Source organism: Manis javanica, chromosome 9 (genome assembly GCF_040802235.1).
Source record: "Manis javanica isolate MJ-LG chromosome 9, MJ_LKY, whole genome shotgun sequence".
Taxonomy (NCBI): Eukaryota; Metazoa; Chordata; class Mammalia; order Pholidota; family Manidae; genus Manis; species Manis javanica.
In genome coordinates, this window is record NC_133164.1 from 4,953,621 (window position 1) to 4,979,958 (window position 26,338).

At 40.5% G+C, this 26,338-nt stretch overlaps 1 protein-coding gene across 1 annotated transcript in view; it reads left to right on the top strand.

Moving 5' to 3' along the window:
- EFNB2 (ephrin B2) overlaps positions 1-26,338 on the top strand; it is a 43,441-nt gene that overhangs the window by 12,000 nt on the left and 5,103 nt on the right. Inside the window, exons 2-3 of the mRNA XM_017655953.3 lie at positions 10,474-10,757; positions 25,580-25,672. Of these exons, the coding sequence (XP_017511442.1) occupies positions 10,474-10,757; positions 25,580-25,672 (377 nt within the window). The remainder of the gene's footprint in view (positions 1-10,473; positions 10,758-25,579; positions 25,673-26,338) is intronic.

Consider the following 26,338-nt stretch of genomic DNA (forward strand, 5'->3'; position numbering starts at 1 on the left):
CACAATTAAATGCCATTTTATTTTGGATTTTGGGATCTGTGCCAGCTTCCAGCTTGTCAGAGCTGAGAAGACTCAAATCAAGTCCAGGCCTATTTCTACAGCAAACTGGGATTCTGGCTTCTTGCCCGTGGATTCATTCAGCGTATCCCATCTGGCTTTTGATGCTCTGCAAGTTTGGAGTGGTTTGTTTCAGGAAGCTGGGCAGCCCGGGCCTCTCTTGCCGCCAGGGAGAACCTCTCCGTTTGCGTTTTCCCTGGACTTCCCATCTTTTTACCTGTTGACCTAGCAGCCAGCTGCGGTCTCAGACAAACAGACCCTCCCTCAGCTCAGAGCTCCTCATCTCACGTTAGCCAGTGCCCTTCAGGTTAATTCAGTAGCAGCCTGTTTGAATAGCCAGGGTATTTAACTTTTGGTATGCTTCTGTGTTTTGGTCAAGTTAATTCCAGGCTGTTTGTGGTGATCAAGCAAGGAACATATTACCTATAAAGTTAAAATGGCGCACCATGAGATACATAGTGTAGGGAATCTGTGTGGAAGTCAGTAACTCAGTCCCTTCTTCTGCCTTTGTGGTGGGAGCAGCGCTAACCTGGCTGCCAGGTAGCCTGCTTGGTTTCCCTTACCTCTCTTCTTCCCCCACCAAGCTATGACAGATGCCAGGAAATGTCTCGTGGTATCTGCCCACCCACAGCAGAGTATCCCGACCCTGCTCTGGGGCCCGGGAAGAGGGAGGTGTCCAGGAGGCAGTGTTTAGGGGGTTGTAAGGTGATTGAACACAGCCTTTTAAATGGTGGTGGTGGACTGACACTGGACTGGCAAGGGGAACATCTTCTTGTATCAATAGAGAATAAAGAGGGTTCTGTCTCTTAACCCTTATTGAAGTTTTCATTCTATGATTACAGAAACACCTATCCAGCACCCATTCTGTGCAAGGCACGGGGTGGGAGGCCCGGGGATAAACAGCCAGCTGAGTCTTCCATCTCTAGCGTAAAGACCTGGAACTGGACCCCCTCGTGAGCACTCTCTCAGTGCTGTATCCCCCACTAAAGGGGGAGGTTTCATTTGCCTGTAAAACAAGGATACATTGTCTTTATAAATAGGCAAAATTCTTTGAAGTTAAAAAAAAAAAAGAGTGGTGATAGGAAGGCTTGATAGGAAAGATATACCCTAACTGGGTAGAGTGAGATACTGCAGTGCACTAAAGATCTTAATTCCATTTCTTTGAGTTTTTTTAAATGCCAGCTCACTCCCTATACGATTTACGTAGACCTTTCATCTCTGTGATTTTCCCACTCAGGTAGGTGAGAAAATGGTTCTCCACACTTAGATCTAACACAACAGAAAACCAGCTGGAAATGCCCTCTGAATTTCTTTCTATGTGAAGCCATTTCTGTCTCTGGTACCTCACCAGAATAAATAACAAAGAGTTCCACCTTCCTTTATAGACTCCTGCTAAAAGCATGGTTTGGAACAAGACCGTACAGGTGCAAACAAATTATAGTTGGGCAAGCATCTCTATCGTCTCTTGCCTGGGAGGGTTATGAAATACTCGTTATGCTAAAGGAGCCGGCGTGACAAGGGCTGGCCCCAGTGAGTCACTCCCCTCCACCCTCCCCCTGCACCTCGCAGCTCCCAGCCCTACATTCCAAGTCCCCCAGTTTTGCCTGACCTAGCTGCAGAACTCTTGGGTGATTATTTTTTTTGGTGGGGGTGGGGGTAGTTTTGAGACACAGGGTGTTTAGATCAGTTCTATAAGTAACCTCTATTTTTTTTTTTTGTTATGAGGTAGGTGGTTAATTTTTGGTTTTAATTCCATGGCAGACATCATCAAGTCCCTATGAACCTGTGAACAGGAAACAGTGATAGCTGACATCACACCTTTAAGGTTTGCCTTAGAGGTGAAGATACCTCTTTAAACTCAGCTTGTCCTTCTGTGAATTGGAGGTTTTATTACAGTGAAAATCATGGTACAGATAAAAATTAAATATTTGTGTTATTTTCCTGAAAGAAAGTTCAAACTATGAGAATATTATCTTTATGCCTTTTAAAATAAAATGTACTCCAGGCACCAGTGTTTCGAGCACTATATCACCTATGGAAAACAAGATTAACATCAAAAGGAGTCAGTTTTCATTCAATTGTGTAGCATTGGGGGCCGTGAAATTTAATATTATTTTGACTTGTACAGTAATTGTAGAATGACAGAGGGAAATGGATTAAGATTAAATAAAAGTGTACAGGGCTGCATACAGACTGTTAAATCCAAGTTGAGGCCTTTGGGTCACAAATGGGGCCCTCGTTTGTCCACTGCAGATTAGGATTTCATACGTAAAACTTCAGTCTGTAGTTTAATACTTTCTTCAAGTGTTTGCAAAATGAAGCGGCCAGCAGACTGTCGCCTCACCTTGAAGAGTTGCTGAACTGGTTTGTGACACACAGGCTCCCGCTGTGTTTGAATGAATGTGCTTCTCGTCTTTCCTTTTCTTGAAAAGGTTTTGCTTGTCATTGGCGTGAAGTTTGAAAAGCATACCCCCACACACATACTTTAATGGTCCCAAATTGTATAGCCTGCTTTTAATGCCCCTTTTTCTTTTCCTTGAATAAATCAGGTTCATGTTGCAGATGATATTTGTTTTGGAAAAGTGTGAAAGAAGTGGCACCTGTGAAAACAAGCATTGTCTCCACACCATCCACATTCGAGTAAGGCAGAAAGTGTCAGTTAAAGCCTCCAATTACTACCTTATTTCTCAGAGGTTTAAAGCCACAGAGAAGGTAGTAGTGCACTGGCTGGAAGTTTTAAGGTAATTACTTGCAACTCCAAGCACAGGGGTATCTGGTAACCTCACTCTGTATAAACCTGACACCCTAAACTACACCCCACTCTCTCTGGTTTCAGGATAAGTGTGTGCAGAAACTTGTTCTGATGTTAAAGTGCAAAAGGGGGCAGTAAAGTGCTATCCACAAAACAGAAATTTTTTTCCCCAAGTACTTCTTATGGTCGACATTGCCTATGTCTTTTGTGGACCCTGCTTTTATTCATTTTATAACAAACTCTTCTGTTTGGGGCATCAGAGACTACCTTATTAAGCTGCAGCAGCAAGGTAGCATTAAGATGAAATATTGCAAGACTGAATATCCCGCCTTTTTGTGAAATGTGCCTGACATTCACATATTCACAAATTTAAGCTGTTCTTCTGGAGACCGTGCATATTCCCAAGGACGCAGAGCATCTCTGAAAGAAATCTTGGGTTTCTTATTAATGCTGTTCCAGCTCCATAGCGCCGTAGAAGGCCCCCAGGTGCATGGTGAAGGTATGTGTTACGTAGAAGGCCCCCAGGTGCATGGTGAAGGTAAGGAGATCAAGAGCATCGTGCATCTTTTGCTAGGAGGTAACTAGAGAGACCTGCCAGTTACAGCAAAGCAGCCGGCCGAGTCCTTTCCCTCCTTCAGAATTTCAGACTAATGAAATTGCAAACTGACCACTTTTTTCTCCCTGCAGCCTTTGACATTTAATTAAAACAAAAACAAAAGCATTCTATGGGAAACACGCATTTTTTCCAAAGCATGGTAAAGTCAAAGAGTACTTAATACAGAACTCTGGCTTGCAAATAAACAAATTATATGATTTGGGGATGCCAACTGCTAAGGTGAACTGTCCCTTAAGCTAGGATTCAGGTTCCCTGAAGTGTTAACTGACTCCCAGAGATGTGCAGTTCGATGATTAAGGATCAGTTGAATCTACTGCATATTTCAAAGATTGCTCAGGAACATGGTACAATTTGTTCTTTGAAACTGTGTCTTGAAAATAGTGTTCCACTCTAATCCCCAAAGCATTCAATGTTTATTGCAGAAAATTCTGAGAAGCACAGAAAGCTAAAACTCACCTTAAGTCCACCATCCAGTAGCCCAAAGCAGTTTCAGGTAAAGGGCCTGGGTTTGATGATCTATGTATATTTTTGTGTGTGTCTTCAGCAAAATATGCAGAACAGCATGCTACCTATTGTGTATTATGTTTATTTTTAACTGATATTAGTTGTTTACTTATAATTCATATACATATACTCTAATGATGTATTTTTGAAATGAAAGGAAAAATAAAGCAATTTCCCTGAAAGGACTAATGCCTATTCACTTAGGGATCTTACTTTGCTTGGCTGTTTCCTTCAGAGATAAACCATCACATGTCGGTGTCCTGTCCCTTCAGTGTGCATAGCGGCAGGTATGCCCGTTACATGAGTTCCGTGGTCCTGTTCTCAGGTGGTGGACACTTGCCATTAGTGTGCAGGTATATTAGATACTTAAATTGATTTTTATGTGCTAAAGAGCAAATAGAGGTGGCTCCAGATTTGAAGGGACACTTTTGGAAGCATTGTCATGTCTGGCTCGAGTGGTTTGCCTGGCCCAGTTGTTTGTTTGGACCCAGAAACTGGTCATTCCTGTCTACATCTTTTTATTCTGTGTCAGTTTGGTGTTTTTGCATTCAGCTACAACAGGCTGATTTGCCCTTATTTATGTGTGTATACGTAGTTGCCACATTCTTCAATCATTTCCCTCCATGCACTGTTTCCCTCAGAGAACCAGTCTTCTATTTGTCCTGGGTTCTCCAGATCTGGTCAGCAGCAAGGGGCCACTCAGCGAAACAACCATTCTTCTAGGTTAACCTACATATATGGGGCAACCTTGAAGAAAACATGAGAAGTCATTGGACGTTTGTCCTGCGGGGCATGTATCACGGTTGGGAGCAAATGCAGGAGGAGGTAGGGGACGCAGTAGAAGCGGGGGAAATGGGGCTTAAGTGGGGAGAGCGGTGTAGTTGTCACACCACACAGCTTCCCCCAAGTGGCTTAGCTGCTGGCTTCCTGTGGACACCCCTGTGTCCTTTGGCCAGGTTTGGAAGTCCATCGGGCAACCACTGCTTCTGTCTGATTTCCCAAGCACCCCAAGACCTGGTAATGCAATACTGGCCCCCAGAAGAACCCAGACTTGAGATCCCAATGTCTGATGTTCTCGTCTGTCAAAGAAAATTGTGTGCTATGACCCCTAAACTCCCCAATGGCTGGTTTATGCTTCAGATGCATTACTCTAGCTTTTAAAACAAGTATGGGTTCCTGGGTGTATTAAAACAGTAAAGAAAATTGTGTTGCATAGGGGCTGTTTTATAAAAATGGTTTCTACAGTGATGACTATGACATTGAAATGTCTAATTTAGATTATTAGAGATCTAAGGAGATTATGAATATCAAGGTCTAATTTAGGTTACTAAAGTGATTCAAAGTTTGCCCTGTAGAAGTATTGGAGTCTAGTTTGGTAAATAACTTAAAAACTTGGATTAAGTTTGCTAGGTGATCAGAGGATAAAAACAGATTCTAGTATCCAGTCATTTCATTTCAGGCAGGTTATCTTTGGAAACTGTACTTAGAGTTTCCAGTTTATTACATATTGTCTCTATATTTGATCCCAAGTCGTCACATCTATTGTCTTGTTTGGGAATGATTCATTGGAAAAACCATAGGAGTTGCCTGTTTTTGCTCCCCCCACCCCACTCCTCTAGGATCCTGGGAAGCCCTGCAGTGGAGGAGTGTGAAGCCCAGCCCCGAATCCCAGGAAGCCGTCGGAGCCCCAGGCCCTCCCGACAGGCAGGAGAATGCTGTTTCTGCTCCCAGGAAGAGCGGGGTGCTGCCCTGGCTTCTCGCAGCCTAGTGCAGGGAGGGAAGTAGCCTGGCGATGTTCACTTTCCCAGATAGGACACGAAGTCCAATAGACTTTTGCTTTTGCTTTTTGACTTTTTGTTTACTTTTGCTTTGGATTAAAAGTCAGTAAACTTTATTAAATGACCCCTCTCATCACTTTTACTTTGGACATAGTTTAGCAAAAACCACATTCAATGTGTGGCATGGGTTGTAACTGTGGAGCTTTTAATCTGCATTCCTTTGGGTTACAAGGTGAATGTTGTCTCATCACACAATAAGAAATCTGTATCTGACGTCCACTATGGATAACCAGTTCAGCAGCTTAAAATAAGTCAGTTGTTGGCACCGTAATTATTATTATTATTATTATTATTATTATTATTATTATTATTTTGGAATACTTCCTAAGTCAATGTAGGATAAGTATATTATTGAACATTACAAAATATTCAGGGCATAGATACACTATGTAGTCTGGTTTACCAGAGTCTCTAAGCAATCTCGAGGTAACAAAATCCAAACATAAATGACCTAGCTTCAGAAATAGAACTCTGTGATTATTGACTTGATCTTAACATATGGGATGTGTTGTTTTCCCTTCGAAAGTGGTATTATTAAGAAATCTTCCCCATTTGCTTTTCACTTACATTCTGCAGTTCTCATACATCGGAGTCCATCTGTAATACTACATTTAAAACACAAATTCCAGGTGGTGGGTTAGTTACTTCCCCACATTTTGGTTTTGGCCCTCCTGGGGCAAGGCTGAGATACCAGATGGCCGCCTTTGTGAGCCATGGTCTCAGGTGACCACCTCAGAATCAGGACTACCGTGCTTGGCATGGAGCTGGACTCCATTTGATGCTTGCAAGCCTGTGTGTGTATTGACTTTCTCTTGATTTTCTTTAACTTCATGGCTTTTCTATGAAAAGCTCAATTTAGAAAAAAATGCATTTCAGAAAACCAGATTTCTGCTTTAATGTGATGCAGTGAGAACTGAAAAGTGTGCAGAGAAAGGGGGCTTTTCCTATCATGTCTCGTGTTTGGCATGTGCATGTCTTCATCTGTTTGCATATTATGTACGCGTGCAGTGATTAAAATGAAGGTCATGTGATATAAGGTGCTTTTATCAGTGCGTAGCAAAGAGTAAGTGCTCACAAGCAGCAGTGTTCTCCTGATTAGTGGTTCTGGAGGGGTTAATTGCCTTGCATTTTAAATAGGAAGGGATTATGGAAGACTGCAAGTACTTATAGATCCTGCCAGGGAAAACAGGCCAGGAACTACTTTTGCACCGCTCCTTGCTTTCCAGAAACATCATCATCCTTTGGTTGGTGTCTTCTAGAAATAGTATCTTTGCCCTTTGCATACCACTGTCCCAACTGCAGGTGGGCCTGTCTTCGTAATTCCTTCCATGACTGTCCTCTGAAGGTTGTGGCACATAATTTGACTTAAATTTATTTGTGTCCATCTTAGCTTCCATTTGTCCTTTCATGTTTTTTATTAATACATCATTGAGCATTTACCGTATGTCAGCCCCGGGCATTCAGGATCGGGCCAGCACACCCTCAGGGGGCTAGATTGTAAATTCCTGATGATCAAGATCTACTTTTCTGTTACTCAGAGCATCTGGGTCTGGCACCAAATAGGTTGCTTTAGTTGCTATATTCACATGACTCTTGTGCTCTCATGTTGCCTTAGAAACCACCAGGGTTCCTGGGAGGCAGAGGGGCTCCTGGAGCTTGGCTGCTCCTGGTGGCCACGTGTGCATGAAGTCCCGGACTTGAGCTCTCCACTCAGCACATTCTGGGTATGCTGAGAAACCATAATCCCGTCGGTTAAAGTGATTGCATGCTAACCAGTGTAGATGTACCTATATTGCTTAAACAATGCACCTGTAAATCACTGGACAAGGGAGTCTTTTTTTGCATGGATTTAAACAAAGAAGCAGTAATGTTTTTAAAGGAACTCTTGAAAAGAAAACTTTTTCAGGGAGAAGGATCCAGTTCTTGCCTTGCTTTTTGCTACAGTGTATTCTGAAAAGTAAGCTGATACTTTTCAAAGCATTAGCAAAGTGGATTGTATCAGAATATACTTTTTATGAGCCTATGAAATATGCTTCTTGAAGTTTGAGATGCCTTCCCTTCCCTCTCATTTGGACAGGCCATTGCACAAGTGACCCTCCCCATACATCACTTCCCATCCCTGACTGCTACCACTTTTTATGTGATTTGTGCCTTTGGAAAATACAGTGTAAAATGTGGAGATCCTGTAACCAGAGTGGCCCATGTGTCATGTGTTCTAAACCTCACCCTATGAGCATAACAAAAGCTGTAACTCAGATGTGGGGAGTGAGAAGAGCCAGGAGAAGTTACCTTCATGGGCAGGGAGGGAATCTTCAGTGCGTCTTTGGTTAAACAGGAAAAAAAAAAGGTCTCATGAAGGACACAGGCTCTTGGGAGCATTTTGAATGAAGAGATCAGTAAGTCAACATTAGGCACAGGGTGGATGCTTGAGACATCTAAGATACAAAGAAATTATACACAGTGGAGAGGGGGGTACATTTTCTTAAAAGAATTGACTGGATAGACAAGAAAATTGGCTCCTTGATGCTGAGGGTCCTGATCTCTGAAGCCTGGCAAGCCCTGCGTAGACATCCGCCTTGAAAGTTGATCAGTGTGAAGGGCTTTGGCAGGGGCAGGTCCGGGCAGCAGGCTGCAGACCTTGGTGGTGGTCCAGGCAGTTTTCTAAGAGCAGCTAATGCGTGTTCACCCTGTGCCAGCTACCGAAGGAGCACATTTAGGATAGGAAATATTTTAAGTGTGATGGGAACCTCCAGGCAGGAATTGACCTTTGGTTCTTAGATGCAGGGAAGATTTCCTAAGAAAGTCAAGGAATAAAACATGGGAGAAAGGATGTGTCAGGAAGGTGAGCAATGTAATGCTCACCATGTTTCATGTGTACCAATTACCGGGCATCTTGCCTGACTTCCTAACCACAGCGACACAGTAGAATCCCTTGGGGGGCAGGGGTAAAGACAAAAAGCCTCATCCACAAACACTCTGATTCGGTCCTTTAGTCCATCCACCCGGTGCGGAGTTGAAGTTCATCCACAAAGAAGATAGATTGCCTAGAGACTCTATCCTGGCACCTGGGAGGGAACCCTCCAGTCCCCTGGACTTGAATTTTCAAAGCATCTCCCCAGAAAACTCTTATGACCAAGAAGGCTGAAGAGAGGCTCTTACTAATGGTGATCCTCATTCGTCACAGTGTTAGAGAATTTAAGGGTGTATATATATATACATGGTTGTATGAAATTTGTCATTGTTATAAAAAAATATTAATTTTGAGAAAAATTTTGTAAGATGATTTTTGTTCACTTTTCTTAACTTTTTTTTTCTTTTGAACAAATGAATGTCATATGTCCTTGTTAAAGGAGCTCAGTAAAAAAAGGGACCACCTCACTTTGGGATTGTGAAATCATATGTTCCAAGGAACGTGGCAAACCACCATGTGCAATATGCGTTTTTCCTGCCCCAGAGTCTTGGTTTTTAATATAAATCTATAATGTAGTTTCTCTTGTGTTCTGTGATGCTTCATAACCAAAGTCATGCCATTAATCACAAAATTAATACCATTCATTAACATAAATCATAACTGGTTCCCTCAGTATGGATCTGAAAATGGGGCTGCCCCATTGTCCAGGCTTTCTCTCAGTGAATTACAACCCATTAATTGTCATGGCTGGTGGGCTTCCCTGGCTAAGTGAAGGATCGGATTGGAGGGATTCAGACATGATGCTTTGTTCTGGGGCTTTAAAATTTTAATGAGTCTGCAGGCTTGGCTGCTTAAGGAGGGACGGGGCAGGATGGGATTTCCAAGTGTGCTGTTAGTGTTAGCACTTGTAGGCTGTTCATTAGGAAGCTCTCGTTTCAGTTTCTCAGAGAAACTCCCCATTTAAGAGGAATCTTTGAGCAGCATGCCTAGCAAGAAAAACAGAAAGGAGGGGAGCTTTTAGCTGTGAGCATTAAGGGGATATTGTATCAGCTTAGTTCTAAAGATTTGCTTCTAAGAATTAATTGGAGCAAATACACCTCAAGGGATGGAAAAAGAAATGGTTTGTGGAGTAAGAACAGTAGTTGCCGTCCTTGTAAGTAGGGAACTCTTCATCTCACAGCTGAATCAATGCTACCATGAATTATTTCTGGTTATCTTTTATGGGTTTGTAAGACATTTCTTTTGTTTGATGTAATAAAAAACCCATTGTTTGATCAAGTGACTAATTATGATAAGTAATTTGAAACATTCTTGATGAAACTTGTCCGTTAATTAACATCAACAGTAAATGGAAACTAACTCAACAACAAAGTATTAGTGCACCACTGTTCCCTGGAATTGATGCCATCTCTCTGCAACATGTTCAATGAATTAAAGCTGCCAATGGCTGAAAAGTAACAAACAGGTGCAAAGGGCTGACTCACCACTGAGGAAAAGTTATTGCAAAGTTACACAATAGAGTACTGAACTCTTACAGGCAGAGGGGGTGTAAAGAAATGTCAGCAGGTTGACTGGTCCTGCTGGGTAGCATTAAGGAGAGTGGTTTCTTTTTTTTCTTTAAAGCTTAATTCGTAAACTCATTCATGCAGTGCTGATGTGAACTGAGGTACTTTTGGTAAATAAAAGTGTGGATCTATATAATTATAGTTTGGAATTATTGACATTGGCTATATCGCAATTATCATTAATACTGTCAGTTGTTATCAACTCAATGGCTTTTTTTTTATGCTTTTAGATTTCTACCTGGACAAGGACTGGTACTATACCCACAGATAGGAGACAAAATGGATATTATTTGCCCCAAAGTGGACTCTAAAACTGTTGGCCAGTATGAATATTATAAAGTTTATATGGTTGATAAAGACCAAGCAGACAGATGCACTATTAAGAAGGAAAATACCCCTCTCCTCAACTGTGCCAGACCAGACCAAGATGTAAAATTCACTATCAAGTTTCAAGAATTCAGCCCTAACCTCTGGGGCCTAGAATTTCAGAAGAACAGAGATTATTATATTATATGTAAGTATAATTCTATTCATTTTGTTTATAGAAATTAGAATAAGCAAAATAGGTTTGTATTAATTTTTGTTTCCTTAAAATTACTGTGGCAAATAATTTGGTGAGACTCTATCCTGGAAATTGTCCATTTGTTAAAGAAACCTAATTGAATGAGGGACCCTGCATTAACAGTATTCATTAATATGAATACCCAGAGGAAAAACCTCATAGAGATTTTTATAGTATTGAAATAAATGGATATATATGAAAATACTTGGCATCTCTACTGACAAAACCATTTTAAGGACCATTGGTGAGATTTTCATAGGTAAATCTTGCGTGATGATTTTTCTCTTCATTTTTTCATCTGTCCAGCCATCCATCCACTTATTCATTTAGTATTTACTCTGTGCCAGAAACTGCATAGTAAGTGCTAAGGATTCAGCACTGAACAAGATGGTATACTAATTCCTTTCCTTATGGAGCTCATAGGTTTGAAGGGAGGGGGGTTATAGGCAAACCACAATCATACACGAGCATGTTAAAACCAGATTTAGAAGAATAAGAAAAAGCTTGGGTTTGTTCAGTGAGTTGCCTTTTTTTTTTTCCTATCTACATATGATTTGACACATTTTTCCAGAGCAGATACTGTGTCCTTTGGGTCATATCTGAGCTACTGTGCACTCATGAGGTTGTGAAGTCAAATGATAAGCACACCTAAGCAGAGCACATTATGGGTACAGATCACGTGCGGGCACAAGGCTGGGATTGTTCCAGGCCCACGCCTTTCTCAGAACACAGTCTGGGAAAGCCGTTTATGTCACTCAAGCAATGAAATATCTTTACTTAGTTTCTTTGATTTAAAATTATGCTCATAACCAGATTTGAGTCTCTACCCATTTGTTAGCCTGGACTTCAGATTGAACTGTTCTCTGCTGGGCTTACCCTCCCTTCTAATAAAGAGCAATTGAAGATATGGCTTTCTCAACCTACAAGCTCCTCTTTACAAAATCAGTAGCTCACTGCATACTTATTTAGGACTCAGTAATATGTTATTTTTGGTTTTACTACATTAGCTATTAAAACAAAGATAGGTCATAGCCGTCTGGTTATCGTGTGCTTTGCTGCAAACCTGAAATACCATAGAGACTGAAAGCCTATTCTTAAACCAATTTGATACACAGAGTGGTTTAGCTAGACTAAGTAACAAGAAAAAGGGAAAGTGGCATATCGATTTAAAGGAATAATTATTCTAAAGTGATAATCAAAGCATTTTGAGAAATGAAACAAGCAGGTAAGGTGGTAAAATGTACAAGGTAATAGAGAAATACTTGAAAATATAAAATAATTATTAGGTAAAATAATGGAAACCTGAAGCTTTTGGAAGCCTAATTTATTTATTTTTTTAAAAAAGACTTTTAAGTAGGACTGTTGACCTAGGACACTGATGAAGAGCATACCATTTATAGGGAACTGAAACTGCCCTTGGATGAATTTATTAATGAGATTAATGCCCTGGTAGGATGGGAGAGAGAACCTGGGGGTGCCTGCAGAGTGGCTGCCCTGGAGTATCAGCTGTACCTGCTGCATTAAATGTGTGTCACTGGAACCGTGCAGGCAGTCCAGGCCAAGGGCTGGCTCTTTCACGGAGATAAGCCGATAGGCCCAGATTCTCCCCTCTCGCTTTGGCTTATGACTTCCTACAGACAGCTCTGTAAATTCTAAGTTCCCGCCGAGTGCCAGTGGGCTTTCAGCAGATGTTATAGATTCACACTTCCGTCTGAAGTAATATTCAGGAATGCAAATAAATACATGATTTATCAACATCTCTGTGTTTAATGTAGTGAGCATTTAATAACTACTTGTTATCATTACATGACAGGTTTGTGTTTAGAAGCACAACTTGATTTATAATTGTAATATTAATCTACCGAATAATGGCATCACTTATCTTTCTTTTTCTAAAAACTCATTATTAAGTTCAGTAGCAGGTAGCTGAGCTATACTAGCCTCCAGAACTCTCTTTGAGTGTGAGTTCAGTGTAAAAACAATGTGGTATTCTGGGATAAAAGAAACTTTCTTAAAATAGAGTTAAGGGTTTCAAGTTTGAAACAATGGAGGCTGTTTGAATGCTACTACTGGCCGGGTGATTGTCCCAGGGCTGGGGAAAGGGCCCAGGACACAGACCTTTGCCAGAAGGTCCAGGGAGACTCTCAGCAGAGGGTTAAAAGACTTCTACCACGTCACAGACAAGAGGAAGACAGCAGATACTTGGGAAAATGCTGAAGCCAATTTCTCACCCACCTTGCAACAAAGCTTATTGATAGACAGCTTTCCCTAGAAAGGAAGTGAGAGATGAGAGGAACAAGTTTTAAAATCGTTTAAATTAGTATTGGATTTCCATTGCTTCTTCCACAATCCCAAGATTTTTAAAAGTCACTTATTTCCACATAAAAGATGTCTCACATTCACACACATACACACTGTCACATTCAACTTAAATAGTTCTATATTAGGTAACATTGGCAGAAAGTACTCAAATTTACAAGTATATTTTTAACACCTCCAATTATTGATTCACTTGGAGACAGCTGATAATGTTGGTATTGGAGTTGCTGAAATAATACATGACACGTGTTTGACTCTAAGCTTAGTGTCTAGTTAGTTAAGTACCTTCAGAAATAAGGGTGTTAGTGTTAACATCACATCTTTGAACTCTGGTTCCTTTCCATGGGAAAGAAGATCAGAGATGGTTTGGAGTAGTCACTTTCTCAGAATTTTAATTTTTCTGGAAAGTGCTGGCAAGGGTTGTTCAGCCCAGTGACATAGGACACAGGCATCCACTGTAGGATTTCTTGTTCACGTGGCTCATCTCTGAAATGGACAGGATCTTCTATAAATTCTTTAAAGACATTGATTTATGGTTTTACCAGGTTTAAAATATAGTCATCATACATTTGAGTTTTTAGAAGGAAATATTAATTTTTAATTGAAAGTGTATTTTTAAACCCACTGAGTATCTACTAAATTCCCTTAGGAAATGACAAAGTGAGATGCATCCTCATCAATTCTCCTCAGAGATTATTTGCTTTGACATGTGGCAAAATGATATATATGAGTTTTCTTAATGTTTAGAGTTGACTTTTTCAAGTGACCTATTTCAGTAATTAGCCTTGGGCCTACTTTCATAATCAAGTCTCCTAAGCTTCAATGACCCAAAGGTAGGGAAGTTATGGCCCCTGGTCTGAAAAAATCCCCAATTTTCATTGCTAACATTCAGATTCCTCCTTGCCTTAAAAAGAGTGAGTATTTCACATAACCTGTAGTTATTTTTATTGTGTCTTCAAAAATGTTTTTAAATATGAAATAACTGTTCTAAAGTTATCCATTTTCAATAGATTCTCTTAGTAAACACTCTGATTAATATTAAGAAACCACTCCTAGCTGTCTCCTCAGCCTTCATCCATATTTGTGTCACAGAGTTGTCTCGCAGACCCTTTCTGGGTTTGGTTTATAGTTCCTTTCAGCAGTGGTAGCACAGAACTGAATGAGTCGGCCATTCTGGTGCGCTGGTCCTTTGCAACATCCAACATCATGGAGGTTCTGTGGGTTAGTTATCCAAACTCAGCAAAGAACCTTGCAGAATACCTACAAAGAGGTTTTCATCACACAACCAAAAATCAGGTGAGTCAGAGAGGGAGGGAAAAGGAAAGCCATTGTGTCAATATTTTTTAAGTGAACAGCAGCCATGGCACAGCTGGTAGACAAAGAAGGTCACATGCTCAGGGCACCTCTCAGTTTAGCTTTATCTGGCTTTTACATTATTGTACTTCAGATCTGTAGCTGAGACATAGATGTGCAGGATAGTTTTAAAGTCGTCATTTCTAAAGATGGTTCAATATGAAGTTGCTTGTGAGGTGCACCTGCCGCGTTCACAGTGGTGCTCCCAGAAGCTGCCCTCACTTCTGTGCCTACAGAAGGAAGCCCTCCTTGAGAGACACTAAAGGAGTTTGAATGAATCTCCATTTCTTAAGCCCTTCACTGGTTTAGTTCTGTAAAACAGTTTTTTTTAAAAATCAGAGCATGTAATATTGGAAGGCTCCACAGTCAGCTTTGCTATTTTTTAGGCATAAACTCCACTTCTGAGCAAAACTGAAAAATAAATTAAAATGCTTGCACAGAAATATAATGAAACACTGGTCTTAAAGAACCAGGAGAACAACAGATTCCCTGCCTGTATTTTTGTTGAGCATATGTATATATTTGTTTTCTTTTTGTTTTTCTTTTTTTTTCCTTTTCTATTTTTGATACTTATTTCTTGGGAGTGTCATTAAAATACACTGAATGCACTAGGATCTCTTTCCCTAGCAAAATTCAAATGTCCTCCTATAGAGATTTTTTTTGGATCTGTAGGAATGTGTGACCTATATAAAGTGATTATGTGCTTAATTGCATTGATTAATTTATATGATAATTGTAGCAAAAGCTATATTTCCATCAAGTTTAGTGAAATGGCAACACCAGCCTATCACTTACATCCTCTGACTTTCGGGTAAGGATTTATGTTTCAAACTTTGCATTTAATTGCTGAATTGAAGCATTTAAACACATTTTTATTTTTAACCTACAGCTGTCAACTTTGTAATAGAATGTTCACCAGAGTCCTGAGTCATAGGGGGCTATACACACACACTGCTTAGAGCGCCAGATCAGCACAGTAGTTGAGAGTCTGGAGTCAGACGGACCTGGGTTCTTGAATGTCCTTCAGCAGTGACCGGACCAGCCTCTGCCTAAGTCTTGCCGTGGGTAAACTGGGATGATGACAGTACCTGCTTTTCTGAGGTTGATGTGAAGTTAAGTAAGGTGGTGTATCCACAGTGCCTGCTTTCGTGGCTGGTACCTAACAGGTACAGCTGAGGGGCCTCCTTGGGGCAGAGAAGGACAGTGTGAGGCAGAAGACTGAAGGCAAACCCATGCTTCCTTGCAAGCAGGAGGGTGGGGAAGATGGGCTCAGAAGGTATTTATTTGTAAATCACCCATAAAATCAAACTCCAGAGAGTTTACAAGTTTCAATAATGCTGAATAGCTTAATTATAAGATCTTCTCTCTTTGTCTTCTTGGAATGTTGTAAAAGTTCTTTTGTCCTTGGGCTTCCCTTACCAAGAAACATGCATTTATGTATCATTTTGTTGGAATTGCCCAAGCTTGTTAGCGGATCATCTCTAAGACCCACAAGAGGCAGCCTGGGAGGAGCCGCCCACATGTATGATCACCTCCCCGCTGGTTCCCCTGGCTGGCCAGGGCCTTTCTCAGTCCCCTGTGACACAAAGGAAGGGTCACATTTTTACTGATAATTCTAGCAGCATCCTACCGTAGTATGAATATTCTTCCAGAGAAAAAAGAATGCCACTGTGGCTAGCTGGGAAAGTACATCATTTCATTAGTCTGAGCACTGGAAGAGTCATTTCTGTTATGTTTGAACATAATGTGAAATCCTTTCCTGACTGTACTGAAGGCTTTCCCAAGATACCTTGTTAAGGCTCCTTAGTGAATCCAATAGGAATGAAGCTTCCGTGCTTTACATTTACCGAATAACGTCTCAGCTTCTGCATAACTGGAGGTCATGCTGAGGAACTCCTGGCCCATAGCTCTGATGCCATCGTGGCTGTGGGGTGAACATTCCGGTCACCCCGATTTAGGAGGAGGAGACTGTTTCCTTCCAGTGGCGTCACATGGGTGGGTGACAGTTCCTCTCCCTTGATGCGGACGGAGAAACTCCTGTGAGCACGATTTCTTATTACCAAAATAACTAATGAAACACTGAGAGGACTGACTGACTGGGGAGCAGCTGAAGGGGAAGACTAGAACCCCACAGGCAGAATACGAGCAAAGCAAGAGCAGGCGGGAAATGAAAGTAACTTGGAAAAAAAGGCATCTTGAAAGAATTGTTCAGAATAAAACTGCCTCTACTATTTCATAAAATATGTCTTAATACCTATAGTACAACTGTGTATATAGCTTTTAAAGTTCACTTAACCTCATAAATAATGGAACATAACATAATGGAAAACTGGAGACCTATTATGAGCATGAGAGAGAACAAGTTTCTTAATAGCCTTTAAATATCTACCACAAAGATCAAAACTTAAAACAACATAAAGTACTTTAAAAAAGAGCCAAGAGGCATAGATAGACAAAAAAAGATTACTTTGAGAAAACATATTTATATAGCTCTTAAGAGTCACACGTTTGTTCCTAAAATTCTGAAATCTCAGGCTGGGTGTTTGATCACTTAAAGTGAAGTGACATGCGCTCTGTCACTTTGCAGTCTTGAAACACAGGTGATACAGAAATTTTTCTCCTGGTGAGAAAAACAGAACCTTAGGAAGTGTGACTACTTTAGTATAGTCCGCACAGCCATGAAATGTCAGCCAAACGGAAGCAGGCCATCAGACCCTTGGACCAGCATCGTTAGGGCCTTTGTGGTCACCAGACCTATAAATGCCCACAGAGTGGGAGGAAAGGTAGCATATGTCCATATCACATCACATACATTGTACAGGAAAGAGAGAACACATATGTAACATCGTCACACACATGGTGACAGTGAAGAGAGTCTATGTACACACACCGCGCATGCAGAGCAGTAGCAAAGGGGCTCCCACAGTGGGGGTGTCCACTGAGGCCTGCTGTATCAAATACGGCAGGCCTGATGCTCAGTCCTGTGTTGTGTGACATGTAATTACCTTCAATCACATGCCCCAAAGTTGAACTAAAAAATCCCCCAGAGAAATAGTAAAGGAGAAAGGGCCACTGGCAAAAAGAAGTGGTTGTAATAGCAATTGGACAGATCTTCCAAATTTTCCTCTGCTTTTTACAGCTACTGTCTGTTCAGTTCCATTTCTTCCGTGAGAGTATGCTACTTCGTGTTTTTAAAGCATTGTTAAGTACTTTGAGCCCCTTAATAGAAAGTTGCTAAGTAATAAAATCATAAAAATTAAAAATACCTCAAATGTTCAAAGAGAGGCAATAAGAGACTTCAGGTTTTCCTTAGTCAAGTACAAGGGCTACAGTGGGTGGATGGTTGGGCAGGCAAGGCCTCTGGGGGAACACAATTGATAATGTGGCAGGAGAGCCGGGCCAGGCATTGCTCAAGACAGTTCCGCTTCGCAAATGGCTTTTTGCATTAGTGAGGGAGCCCAGATCTGTTGCTCCTGATGTTAGGCTGGAAGATGAAGGTATTCTTTTATTGAAGCAAACATGTGGAAAATTGCTCTGGATTCTTAGAGTACAGAGCATGCCCGCTGAACAGAGTAAGGTTCATGTGTAGGGCAGACTCAGACATGGCATTTTATTGGGGTTACCACCAGTCTCTAGATGGTCAAAGCAAATAATATCACGTCCATCTCAACCATTAGGCCATGAGAGTGGTGCATTTCCTCATCCGCAGTGTTACATTCTAAACTGTCAGCAAACATTAATTCAGTCACTGCTGCAGTTTTACCACCCAGAGATGAACATTGCCTCAGACGGATGTTTTCCACTTCAGTGCCGTGGGCTCCCAATTACCAGGTCATTAATATCATTGCCTGTGATTAGTGACAGTGAGAGGGCAAAAGGTTTGTGGGATGTGCGCCCTCCCCACCGTGAACTTTTTACTCTGACATTTCCATACCTAGACATTTCCATATCTCCACAAAGATGTTTTAATTATTAAGACTGTTAAAAACTCAGGACTGGGCAGTGGATTGTACGCTAGAAATAACTCACACACATGCTTCTTCATGGTTCAGAATATTTTCATGAGATATTATCACTATCTCTGGCCCAGGAAGTCTCATTTTTAAAAATCTAAATGCTTAAGTAAAACTACTATGGACAATAGGGAATTATGTTTTATCTTTAGTACTCTTACATCATTCTTAGGATTTTTTTAAATGTGAGTTTGGTCATTATGTTAAAATGGTCATCTGGCCACCTATTTTTAAACACAGTTCCCTTTCTTACTAGGTTTTGGCTTATATTAGGGCTGACTCTCATGTGTAAAGGTAATTACTCCTTTACCATTGACTGTCACATTCTCATGGTGTTTTTGAGTCACTGGGACAACAAGATAAACTCCCTTAAAGCATACTGGATGAAAAGCTTTTTTATGAAATCTTATTGAAATCTTTTTATGTAATGAGAGAATCCATCTGCATAAATCATCATAACTTTTAGCCATGAAATCTTATACTTAGAAAGGGATGTTTTCCCTTAACAGAATTCATTAAAAATTGAGACACCAAGGTGTTAGAAGCAATATTTTAGCAATATAGAATAAACCACTCCATAAATAATCTGGTGTGTTTAAGCTTGCCTTTAGTAAGAAGAGGGACAGGTAGTTTACTGCCAGGACTGTTCGATCTTTCTCAGGAAAAGTGTCAGTGTACTGGGTTGAGCGTGGAAGGGATTTCTTTCATTGGCATATTTCGCACATGTGCATGTGCATGCACACATACTCACACATAGTCATACACACACACACACAGAGTTACTGCTTCTCCTGCCCCTGTCTTTTCCACTCTGGTTGTGTGTAATCAGTGACTTTTCGGGACTGTGTTGTCAAAGATAACTATGGCTCTTAGCATCTTCAGTAAATATTACTAACTTGATCTTTGTATATAGTTCTTAACTGTTAAAAGCTCTTAAGAGTAAGTTAGGAGAGAATATTTTATGTTCAAGATGTGTTTCTCACTTCATATTCTTATTATTCTCCCCATAGGTTGATTTCCCTTGATGTCCAAGTCTCTCATGATGTATGAGATATGGGATGTAATACATATAGTGGCACCTTCAGACTCAGGGCTCCCATCTCCCCTGACCCCTAGAAGTAATATAAATGGCAAAGTGATCTATTCCATTAATCTTTCAGGGAATATACAAACAAACAGTTTACTAAACTGTTTCAAGGTTTTTACATTTTTAAAAAACTCCTCTTATTTCTGAGCCATCGATATGAATTATCCTATCATTGTTCATGATGAACTTTTGAAATTGAGGGAACAAAATTAATACCATTTTATTCAAGAACATCCATTTATATTTGCTAGTTGGTGTCTGTACTCATGTTTTAATGTTAGAACACAGGAGGTAAGGTCTAAATTGTGATCCCATTTTTAAATTCGTCTTTCCAAATCATTCTAACTAGTGGAGAAACTAATTAATTGTGTATGTAAGTCACTGGGACTAAGCCAGTTACCACTTCATAATTCATAATTTACTGCTCTGACCTTTCAAAACACAACCATAGTGATAGTGTTTTAATTCAAGTGATTCTTCCTATCACACCAGAACAGTGTTTCCTCGGGTCAGAAATCAGACATCCTACCTCACTAGCAGCTTTTTTATGTAGTGTTTTAACTGTGAACTGTGCCCCACACACTAAAACCAGTTCATCAGATCAGATGCGAGTGAGAGCTATCTCAACAGGTAGAAGTTTATAAAAAACACCAAAACCTTTCTTTTTAAATATCCTCCTTTGTATTTTTCTTTCTTCAAACTGAGGCCATTGAGTGTTTATAAAGCTCAGATAAGGCAAATTTGGCATTGTGGGGTGGAGTGTCATGTGCTTTGCCATAATATTGAACTTTATCTGATATTATACCGAGCAAAAATAACTAACTAGGTCCTTAGAAAACCATGATGGTATATTCCTCCTTTCTTTCACTGTAAATCTACATAGAAAAACACATAAAAAGTATGATGTTGGAGGAAGTGAGTTTTTCTTCCTTTTGGCACGTTAGACTGATGTTTCTGTGTCAGTGCCCTGCAGCATTATCATTTCCATGTTGAGAAATTTTCTCCCAAGGTCGTATCTTAAAGGGTAACTATGTTACCCAAGCTGTGAACTTCCTTGTGTTCTAGAAATTGTGTCCCTGTTTCTGTCTTACACATTTTGAATTTGCATCAAACCCTCTGGATTTGAGTTGATGGTAGGCTGCTGAGGAGACGGGTCTTAGCTTCCCGGATTGTCCGTTCCCGTTATCTCACTGTATTTTTATCAGCCTCCTTATTTTCCAACTTAAAATCTCATTCCATTTTTTTTTTTTAGACACCCAAAGAGTTGCTACCCCTGGTAGAAGAAAACAGTGAACTAGTTTGCGTGTCATGTTTATTTTAATGTCCCCACTTTATTTTCCATGTTTCTCACTTGACTCCACTCTTTTTAGTTCCTCGGTCTAATTAGGCCAGGCCATAGGGCTGCTGGTTCTTCAGAAGTCTGTTTTGAGCTTAAGGAGACTGATGTGTAGGAAGGCTGGCCTAAGAAATCAAATTAGTAGGGCCAGCATATGACATGGCAGAAAAAAGAGCAATACAAAGAAGATGCTGATAAAGAATTTTCATAAAATGCTGCTTGTTTCATAATCAAATAAGAGTGAATATGTCATGTGCAGCTTTATTTAAAGATGAGATTTTTATTCTCACTAGAAAACTGAACTCTGGCTTTCCTGACTCTGAATGCTTATTATGTTTATCTTTGGTGGACTTCTTTGATGGAGTTGATAAAAATATTCATGTTTGAGTGTCCATCACACCCCCTTTCCAATAAGCAGTAGCTCTGAGCCAAGTGCCCTGACAGTAGGGAGCGTGCTAGCGCTCCATCCTTCCCATCACAGCCCAAGCATCTCCCTCCATGGCAGTGCTGTTGCCGATTCAGCAGAATCTGTGTGTGCTGCCCCCATTCCTCATGCCCCTGTGAACGAGACCCATGTGTGGGTGCACAGCCAGCTCTGGAATTCTCCATCCAATGAGCACAGGGCCGCCCACACAGCGTGCTGAAAGGCCAGACCCCAGTATGGGGCTCAGCCTCCTGGGGGACAGAGCAGTAACAAACATGAAGACACGGTGAAGGTGCAACATTACTTCCTCTCCAGGGACACAGCCTAGAAAACCAGCCAGAAATATTCTTGCCCTCAGATAACCTGGGTACTATTTCCCAGTGGGTAAGACCTCCAATAAATTTGTGTGCAAATCAATGCGAAACCAAAGATGTTGGCTATGTAGTTTTCAGATGTGAAGAAAGCTTTTCGGCCATGCTAACTTGGGAGTCCTTTCTGCTGAGCAATGGTCTCCACCCACTGAAAATCAGGCTCTGGGGAAACAAGATAGTGATTTCAGTACACTCACTATACACAGTTAGATCCCTGAAGTGAAGGCTTTTAAAAGCAGGCTGTAAAATGCCCGTGTGTCTTTATTAAACCTGTTGTCTAACTAGATGGAGAAAACTTCCTAGTAATGTTTAATTTTATAAAGTCCATTTTTTTCCCAGGGCCAACAAAAAAAATGTCTGGGCACTAAAATGTTGTTTTTTTCTGTCTCTAAATGTTAAATGCAATTACATCCATTTAGTAATACTATGACTGTGGTGGCATTAGCTAATGCTGGTAGAAAGATACAAAGAAAACTAAGTATAATGAGGTAATTTATTTCTACTCTTTCTCTTAAGTTAAAATCTCCCCATACATTCAAATCAACAATAAAAATAATTGCAAAGTTGTCTCTTGAAATAGAAATAGATTTTATACCCAAGCATTAGCAATTTCTTATTGTTTTTCAAAGTTAGCTGTTAGGTCTTTTTGGGCTTTTTGAGCTTTTTGGTGACTGGCTGTTAGAGCAGGAATGAGAACATTAATCTTGTGACTTTATTTCAGAGTTCACTGCCAGTAAGGAGGCTTGATCAGGAGAGGGCACATCAACCATGTCATTGCTCAGGGCAGGAACTGGGGGTCCTCTATCCTCTAGAATTAGATCCACACCCCCTACCCTTTCTGATGGGGAGGTAACAGGGAAGGGAGGAGTTAATTTTCACCATGGGATCAAATATAAAAGAGTTGAAGTCACTCTTAATTGTTTTATATTTGTTATAAAGCTTTACTGAAACAGGCTTTTGCTATGACAGCTTAGATCACTGCTAACTTAGGTCAGAAGTCTTTCAAGGGGAAGCATATAACTATGTTTCAAAGTTTGTTCCCCTTTTAAATAGCCAATTATGTAGGATGCTATTTTAACATTAGTAACAAATTGTTCAATATCTTCCATTAACCTTGCAACTTCCAAGCTGATTTAAAAGGGAACAAAGCAGAGTCCAGAATGTAGTGGAAAAACTGGCCTCACAATGTTCTGCCCTGGGCCCACCACTCCCTCACCGCTGTCCGCCCTACACCAGCAGTAGCTCGTAGCACTAGCATCCTAGTGGCCTGCAAAGAGAGCATCTGCTGAGTTCCCGCTATGCATCTCCAGGACTTGAAGGCCCTTCTGTCCCCAGAACATAACAAGTTTCAACTGTTAAAGATGCAAATCAGGTTCATTCTCCGGCTACACAATTTTCCTCCTCCCATCTTTTAGTCTGTGGATGTTAAACTATAGATGACAATTTTATTTGAACATTTGGGTTCTTTTCATTTGGGGGTTATTGGGACATCATTTTGGGTAAACCAAAGGGAATTCTTAATGAAGGGTTGGAATTCAGAAAAGGCATTGGCCTGCAAGCCAAAACTGGAAGAAAAAGCCCCTTCAGTGATGAGAGTGCTTCCAGATTGACAGAGTCCCCCAGGTTTCTTCCCTCCCTAGAAGTAGTTTTGAATTATATTTTCCAGCGACTCTTCTCTACAATGCCTGGCCTTATCCTTCCTGGAATTCATTTATTTATTTTTTCTTTTAGGCCTGAATTTTTTACCTTTTACCTCAAGTTAAACAAAATCTATATCCTACCCCCACCACCCCCGCTTTTTGTGCAGCACTCTTCAGATCTTATTTTTATTATGGGGTCAGCTGAGTGTTAAGTTTTAGCCAGAAAATATTACTCATTTAACTCAGTGTCCCAGTGCCCTTTTGTGTGTGCTTCATTTATATGTGTACCAGTGAGAAAAATGGAGATTCCTCTTGAATGAAGTAAACAAAACCTTTGAAACCATCAGCCAAATAAAGACATCAGCTTTCCTTTTTTTCTATGTGAAAATACATCCTTATTTTTGAGAAAGATCAAATGAGAAAACTTTAAATAATGAAGTGAAGGTTATAGTGCTGCTCAGAAATTGCCCAGAAATCGTGGTGCTCAGAGATATCCATACTGTTCTCAGCCTTCACAAGGAAAGGAGACTTGAAAATTTAGGCACGTGTTTGGAGGAGGGAAAAAGGAAAGGAAATGAAGAAATGGGGAAAAAGAGACAATTTTTTTTATATATTCACAGATGCATACAAAGTTTTTAGGTATTTGTTTTAACTTATCTGCCCAACATTTTCTCATAAGTCTACAAGACAATACTGTCTACCTTTTAACCTCCCTCAAAATTATTATGGCAACTTTTGCCCAGTTTCCCAGGAGAAACTCAGAGTCAGCAATAGCAGAAGAGTAAGACAGAGTTGTGGGAGTGCGAACTTTAGGGAAACACCCAGATAAGCAGAGAGATATTTATACATACACAAGAGGCAGCCATTGTTTTTAAGGAAAACAGTGAAAGTAAAAGTCGATAAACTCAAGAACACAAGACCAGTAAATGGGTGCCTTATTTTCCAGTTGATACGATTACCATGGCATGTGTGTAGGACTTGTTTGCTGACCCACCATGTGGAAAGCAAACAACCCATTTAAAAAAATATGCCTTTGTATTTGGTTTTACCAGAAATCCTGTCCCTTTTTCAGAGCCTTTCGAAGTACAATATCAGTAGACAAGACTTTGATAATCAAAGTAGAGATTGCTTGACATTGCAGAAATATATATGAAACACCTCCATTCCTTGGCCCTTGAACTTTGGAGGAAAGAAAATATGTGGCTCTCTCTACCTTCTTTCCTCTTCTGGAACTTGACCTGTAACTTTAATCTGTTCCTCGGCAAAGTACCTGGCAGCCTGTCCTTTTGCTGCTTTAGACACAACGCTGCTTAGAGAACTCCGCGTCCTAAAGAGGCAGACAACAATGTGTTTTAATAGGGTAGAGAATAGGTATTTTAAAAAATACGGGAAATGGTCAAGTGTCCTGTCCCTCCTCCCCCCCTCCCTCTTGAGCCGGAAAGGGAATCGAGCCGGCTAACGCGAGGCCAGCAGCTGCTGGAAGCGCCCACTGTGTATTCCAAGTGGCCGCGGGACCCTCGCAGGGTGTGGGCCCGTGTCGTCTCCCTGCCCTTCAGAGTTCTACAACAAGTCACTTGGTTCAAGAGTTTGACTAAGGTCGATCTTGCTAATAATAACCCACTCATTCTTTCTGTTCGAAATGAGTTCAAAATTATGGGGAAAAACTTCAGAATTTGAAAACCTGAATTCTAGTCTACCTCTAAGCTTGAATAAAGCTGGGGAAAGTAGAGAGCTGTGGGAGTCTCCTCTTTTAGTGCTTACAGAGCTTGGATCCTTGACAAACAGGAGCATCAGGCTAATTGTTCTTGAAGCAGGAAATCTGTAGTAGAGGAAGCAGGTGTTGTGTGATGATTACCACGTTTTGAAATTGCTGTATTAACTATTTTTGCTCTTTTGAATTTGACCCCAAAATAGTTAGCTTTTTTAGAAGATGCCTCCCCTTGTATCTATTGACTAACTGAATCAGTTGATGATGAGGAAAGGAGAAAGTGCTTATAAATTTGCAGCCACATAGCATACGTGCAACAGTGTTAACAGTATCCATTTTTCTTTATTTCTTTTGTTTTTTTATTTTTGCCTTTCAGCATCCCATACTTTCCAAAAACTTGTGACTAAGGGTGAATTCCTATTTTTCAAATTGTTTTCAGACATTTCATGTTCATGTAAACTTGGCTTATTGAGTTCCTGATTTTTCTTTATTTTTTTGTTTTGTCCATTTTATTTTTGATCAGCTACATCAAATGGGTCTTTGGAGGGCCTGGATAACCAGGAGGGAGGGGTGTGCCAGACAAGAGCCATGAAGATCCTCATGAGAGTTGGACAAGGTAAAGACCATCTGCTTCCTGAAGCCACTGTGATCTGGTTGAGCCCCGGCTAGCGTGGCGCCAGTGTTGCTAATAACTCGCCTTCATTCACTCCTCAGCTTAGTTCTGAGAGCAAACCCTTCTCTGTACCTCGAGCCACTGACAGATTTCCTCAAGTCAATATGACATATTGCTTTTATTAGAGATGCTTCTAAAAGTTAAGGTCAGCCAGGTACAATGCCTGTTGCCATAAATGTATATATATACAAATATATATAGTTTTTTTCTTCTTAAAGGCAAAATACCTCTTTGGTTCAAAATTAAAATATCCAGAATGAAAACTAAGTTTCTGCCATTTTACCCATTTCTGCATCTTGACTACCGAAGACTCTTATTCACTGAGCCTTTCACATATAGATAGCCTATTGTGCAGAAAGAGTTATTCTTCTAATTAGAAATTGGTATAGTAGTCAATCAACTTGCTCAGTTAAATTGAAATGTCATCTGCAAATGCTCTGCCTGCCAAATACAAGAGTCCCTATCGTTTCCACAGATGGCCTCTCAATCTAAACCTCTGAAGTAACTAGTTTAACTGTTTTGTTTTAAAAGGAAAATTATATTTTCGTATCTCAGAGTACTTTGCAAAGAGAATCTTATGTTCATTGCTATTCATGCCTCTTGAGATAT